The 6,256-nt window shown below is 42.4% G+C and overlaps 1 protein-coding gene across 1 annotated transcript in view; it reads left to right on the top strand.

The window, feature by feature from the left end:
* Window positions 1-1,831, top strand: part of LOC140338880 (uncharacterized) — a 3,101-nt gene extending 1,270 nt beyond the window's left edge. Inside the window, exons 4-6 of the mRNA XM_072423200.1 lie at window positions 4-216; window positions 350-473; window positions 560-1,831. Coding sequence (XP_072279301.1) covers window positions 4-216; window positions 350-473; window positions 560-1,689 — 1,467 coding nt within the window. The 3' untranslated portion in view covers window positions 1,690-1,831. The remainder of the gene's footprint in view (window positions 1-3; window positions 217-349; window positions 474-559) is intronic.
* Window positions 1,832-6,256: the final 4,425 nt, after the last annotated feature.

The following is a 6,256-nucleotide window of genomic DNA, read 5'->3' as shown; positions in this document are numbered from 1 at the left end:
GAGATCCCTCACCATCATCAGGGTATTGGAGGTGATGTCCACAAAAACCCACCAGAGAGATGTCCCTGTCCTCTGGTTTCCCGGGATTCCACACAGGAACATCTGGAAATCCCTCACCATTGTCAACGTCCTATCAACCCACCAGAGAGATGTTCCTATCCTCTAAATTACCAGGATTCCACACAGGAAGATCAGAAGATCCCTCACCATCATCAGGTATGTGGAGGTAAAATCCTGAACTTGAATCTTCCTCGCACAATCTGCACAAGGGAGGGGTGGATATTACAGGTCAACAATAGCTTTATAAATGTTATATAAAATTGAACTTTTTATCATTATGTTGCTTTAGGCTCAAATAAAACCTAAATTGGAAGATGAAGAAGACAACAGTGCTATGAGGGCCTGTCAGCATGAGAACACTAAAATGGAAGTTGCCATTAAAAAGGAAGAAATTCTAGCAGAAATCAGCACAGGTGAGTAATACAAACGCATTGAAAACACAGGTAATATGACAATCACTTGAAGTCCTGCAGGTAATTTTACTGTTCTTTACTTCTAGCAGGGGAATGGTACAAGAGAAGCAGCTCATCTCCAACCCCCGAAGATGGCACGGCCACCCAGGATGCTCCAGAAGAAAACACGTTGACCTCAATTACAGATAGATTACCAGACCCCTCAATCCCAGAGGAACCGTCTTCAAATAAGTCTCATACTGTCAACCCAAATCCAGGACTTCCCAGTGCAGGCAGACCACCTGATCCTCCTAAGATATCTTCTCCTGATAGGTCCTGTGCTGATATTCCAGATACAGGACTTCTGAGTTTGGTTGCATTTCTTGAACCTACCAAACATGAGGAACCGGAAAAGGATGAGCCTAAACCTTCTTTTACATTGGGGCCAAGCCTTGCCGAACTCCAGAAGATGAACACAGACATCAGCTCATCGATTTGTTCCGAAAGTGGGAAAAGTTTTGCTAAGCAAATTGACACTGATAATAAACCCTATTCTTGTTCTGACTGTGGAAAGAGGTTTTCTCTGAGAGCAAAACTCATCCAACATGTCCGCGTGCACACGGGTGAGAAGCCCTTCCCTTGCCCTGTGTGTGGAAGACGTTTCACCACCAAGACCAACTTGGCCTCGCACCAGATCATACACACGGACAGGAAGCCGCTCCCTTGTACCGAATGTGGGAAATGTTTTTCCCGACAGTCGTCTCTCTCATTGCATCAACAGATTCACAATGGCAACAAGGATTTCACCTGTCGTGAGTGCGGGAAGAGTTTCGCCTACAAGAATTATTTACGCCTCCACGAGAAGATTCACACCGGTGAGAAGCCGTTTTCTTGCTCAGAATGTGGGAAGTGTTTTGTCCAGAGGTGGGCTTTGGTTATCCATGAGCGCCTTCACCGAGGTGAAAAGCCTTATCCCTGTCCGGAGTGTGGCCATTGCTTTGTTGATAAAGGACAGCTGGCGATCCATCAGCGCATTCACACGGGCGAGCGACCATATGACTGCACTGAGTGCTACAAGAGTTTTGCTCAGAAGTCGGCCCTGAACAGGCACCAGAGAACACACACAGGTGAAAGGCCGTTCTCCTGTGACCAGTGTGATAAATGTTTTGCTCAGAAAGCCCAGCTGGTCACCCATCAGAAAGTTCACATGACCATAAAGCCATCTTCCTCTTCCTAGCATGAGAGGTCACTTTTCTATTCATAAAATAAGAACTTCCTGTACTGAACTACATTCTTTCACTCAGGTAGACATCTTTTCTGCTATATGTGGAAACTGATCATTTTACACTGGTAAGAAATAAATGTTACCTCCGCCTTCACTTTCCTTTCCACATTGATTCTCCTGATACACAATCGGTGTCTTATTTTCTTCATCAGTGCAAATATTCCCAGCAGTCAATCCCGCTATCCAACTTAACTGAATTTCTTTTTAGGAATACAGGTGAAACCACTCCGGTGTGGATCCAAAGTCATTTGGTAATGAAATCATTAATTTCCTAAAAGTAATTTGCTATTTGTTGTTAAATGTTTTTTAATTCTGGACCAGATCCATTCCAGGTTTGCTGAATCACCCAGCTTCACTGATGAAAGTGTATTCTCTCCAGCCTTAGATAGCTTTAATAAATCAGGTACAAAGTCTTGGACACAGTTCCCAATTTTTGTAAGGGTAAAATATTATTAAATTGCATTTTAAAATGTCATTTTTTCATATCCATCCTTTGAGCCTCTGCCCAAGAACAAATATACAGACTTCTAACTTCCATTTTGCCTTGTCTTGCCTGAACACTCCAGGACCCTTTACAAAAGCAGGTGTCAGTTCCCACTTCTTTGTATATGTAGTACATTCTCATTTTAAATGGTCCACTGGGCATTGGTGCTTTACCAACACCCCATTATTATTATTATACAGTATTTATGTAGTTCCAACATATCACAATCTGACATCCCTACCACATAGCCATAGGTCTTTAATACAGTCTAAGATCAATTTTGGGGGGGAGCCTATTAACCTAATTGCATGTTTTTGGAATCCCACACAAACACAGGGAGAACCTTCAAACTCCATGTCCTGGCTGAGATTTGAACTTGGGACCTAGTGCTACAAAGGCCAGAGTGTTAGCCACTGAGCCATTGTGCTGCCCAACTGTACGCTTTGGTAGATATGAATATATACAATTGGAGATAGTTTTTCCATTATGGCTGGAACGCATCCTACATGTTTGCTTTTAGCATCTTGGTTCAACGATCTGATGAACTAGATGAGCTTACAGATTAGCACAAAGATAGTATATGCATACTGGACACTGGACATACCAAGGGCTGGATGAACCCACAAAGCACATTCATAAGTCGTGGCATGTGGGGGGCCAAACATGAGCTAATGGTGAATCCAGAGCAAGTTAAGGGTAACTATATTTACAAAACGTGTAGAGAAAAGAAGACAGGATTTTTTTGGCAATGGTTTTTTGTGTGTTATTGTGTTTTTGTGTTCGTTTAAACAAACTGACTGCTGACGATTTTCTCCTTCCTATTACGTCGAATATAAATTGTTGACCACATGTACTATCCAGAATACCAATAGCGAAGCTTTATGTTACTGCTTTAAACTACTTTAAAACAACTTTTGAGCTACATTTGGCATCTAATTTTCAACTATATTTACATTTATTCAAGGAATGAGAACCAAGACAGTCCTTGGCACTATATTACAATGAATACCTCCATGAACAGTACTCTATTGGAAAATAAACATACCACCAACCAATACTATATGATCTTCCCCGTGACTTCAAGCCATTACTAGCTTGAAAAATTGTCAAACATATAGCCAGGTGGTCAATTTTCTTTGAAACCCATTACATAACGTGATAATTGAAAGTCATTCATTAGGATACAAAATACCCTGAATTCTCAAAATCCCCTGAAGAAGCCCCTAGTGGGAGAAACGCGTTGGGGAAATTGGGCCAATAGAATTTCTTGAGTATATTATTACCATATTTTTGTTTATTTTCCAATTTTTATGATTGTGCACCATATTTGTAAAGTATATATTGTTATATAATAACAGTAGGAAACATATGTCTAAAGCATTTATTTAGAACAATATGAGATTAGAAAGAAATTTTCCTCTATTTCTGTTTAAACGAACACTTGATTAAACACAATACCACACAAAAAAACCAATGCCAAAAAAAGCCTGTCTACTTTTCTCTACACCTTTTGTTATTCATTCCAGGCTTGGCAAACACAAAAACCTTCCTGTATCCCATTAATGAACACATTGTTTTTCTTTTGACTAACTCTATAATATTCTAGAGGAGAGCAAGACTTAATATCGGGCTGTATAAGCTCTATATTTTGATACCCAGAATACATCAAACTGGTTATTTTTTTCAGTGGTATAAATCAGTGGTGCCCAATCTTTTTTCATCAGGGGGCCGATGTTTACATTGGGATAAAAAATCGGGGGCCACAATGCAAACAAACATTAAAGCAGAACTAAACCCAAAAAAAAAAAACACACTTACCTTTAGTCCTGCAGATCCATCGGGACGTTTCTACGTTTGGGTCCCACGTCGTCACAGTATGTAAATTCGGCCCGGCGCAGAGGAAGCACTGGGAGCCAACATCTTTTTCTATCTTCTTCGGGGTTCTTTTTCCTACATCACCGATCTAATTGCCCATGCGTGAGAGTGGCAATTTTTCCTTCTATTTAAGAAAGGGCTCCTTCTTTGCATGCCTGAGATTAGGGGATGCGCAGAAGGAGCAGCTAAGAGCCTCCCGGGATGTGTGACGTAGGTATCCCGGGGGGCTCTTGGCTGACATCAAGAATTTCTGCACTCACCATTTGATGTTCATTTTTTTAATGAAAGATGCAAAACTCAAGCTATCATACAGTGCTGGCCAGTTATATATTTCTCCCCACTCACCAATACTGTACCAAATACCAGAAACTACACCATGCAATGCGTCCTGTCAGTTATAGGGGGGCCACAAACCTTCTCTGTACCCCAATAACTCTGCAATGGATACTTCCTGAGTAATGCAATTCATGTGACAGATAGCCACGGGGTACATGTTCTCACTACTACATCTTCAGGTTCCTACATCTCCCCGTTCCTGAGAAATTGGGGTTCACAGAAGGTAAGTGGCCAGCTATGTGTGACAGGGTAGCACGGAATGACGGGTATAGTTTTTTGTATTTTGTGATGGTGCCGTAGTGATAAAAGTTTAGGGGAAATTAGCCACAAAAGCCTCCAACTTACATTTTATTATGCCTACAGCTCCCCTTTCAGGAGAAACCAGAGAGTAGCATGGTAGGACAGGTACATTTTTCTCCATCTTGTGATAGTGATGTAGTGATGAAATTTTAGGGGGAGTTAGAGAAGTTCACAGTTACATTTCCTACACCAATAATACTTGCTTCTATTCCCTGTACCCAGTCCAGCATGGCGGTAAATTCCCTTTTGGACCTCAGTGATATAACAAGATGGAGAAATGCCAATTTGAACATTCCGAGGTTCTATTTTTGGGGTACATTGTGTTTGCGAAGGGTTTGCGCATGGATCCTGACAAACTTTTGGCTGTGCTAAACTGGCCACAACCTCTTGGGTTCAAACCTATCCAGAGGTTTCTTGGCTTCGCTAATTACTACTGGCATTTTATTAAAGGCTATTCCACACTGATTGCCCAAATTAATGCTATGACCAAGAAGGGTAGTAATTGTAAAGTGTGGTCAGTGGAGGCACTCCAGGCCTTTCATTCATTGAAGAAGGCCTTTGCTGAGGTCTTGTGGTTTTCTACTTTAAGAAGTTCTCTCCTGCTGAGAACTACTCGATTGGAGACCTGTCACTGGCACTACGTTTTGGTTCCTGCTTGTTAGCAGCCACCCGCCTCTACGTGCACCGGGACCGCAACCTGGCAGTTGCCCACAGCGCAACACCCTCACCTCTAGAGGCTCTGGTGAAGACCGGGGAGCTGCTTAGACTCTGCGCCCTGTGCACGTCTCTACCTACTGAGCTGGTGACACAGAGGGTCCACTATACTGCCTTGCAGTGTTCCTGACATATTTGAAAGCAAAGCACAGAAGCTTGAATTTGATTCTAAGGTGAAATGAAAGCCAATGAAGAGAACTACAAAGAGATGCAGCAGAAGAAAAGTGGTGGGAAGGATGGATGAGTCTGGCTGCAGCATTCATAATAGATTGTAGAGGAAAGAGTCGGGTTAGTGGAAAACCAGAGAGGAGGAGGTTACTGTAGTCCAGACAAGAGATGATAAGAGCGTGTACAAGGAGTTTGGTGGTCTCTGGGGAACTGGAAATGTTCTGAATATGGGGGTAAAAGAAAGGGCAGAATCGAAGGTGACGCCAATACAACGTGCCTGAGGGGAGGGCCGAATAACAGTGTTACCTAACAACCGTTAGGAATATGTCAGGGGGAGATTTGGAATTTTTAAGAGGGGAAGATTAGTTCTGTTTTATGCAGGTTGAGTTTTGGAAATTGGTCAGACATACATGACGAGATGGCCAACAGACAACCAATGAGACTACCAAGAGAGGAGATGTACAGAGAAAAGAGAACCGGTCCAAGGACTGACCCTTGGGGAACACCAACAGGGAGGAGAGTTGGAGAGGAGGAATTACCATTGAAAGAAACTTGAAAGGAGCGGTCAGACAGATAGGAAGCAAACCAAGAGAGAGTCACTGATACCAATGGAGCCATGATTTGTATTAGAAGAGGGTGATC

This window comes from Pyxicephalus adspersus, chromosome 10 (genome assembly GCF_032062135.1).
Source record: "Pyxicephalus adspersus chromosome 10, UCB_Pads_2.0, whole genome shotgun sequence".
Taxonomy (NCBI): Eukaryota; Metazoa; Chordata; class Amphibia; order Anura; family Pyxicephalidae; genus Pyxicephalus; species Pyxicephalus adspersus.
The sequence above is the reverse complement of the archived record's forward strand: the minus strand, read 5'-3'. Positions and strand labels throughout refer to the sequence as shown.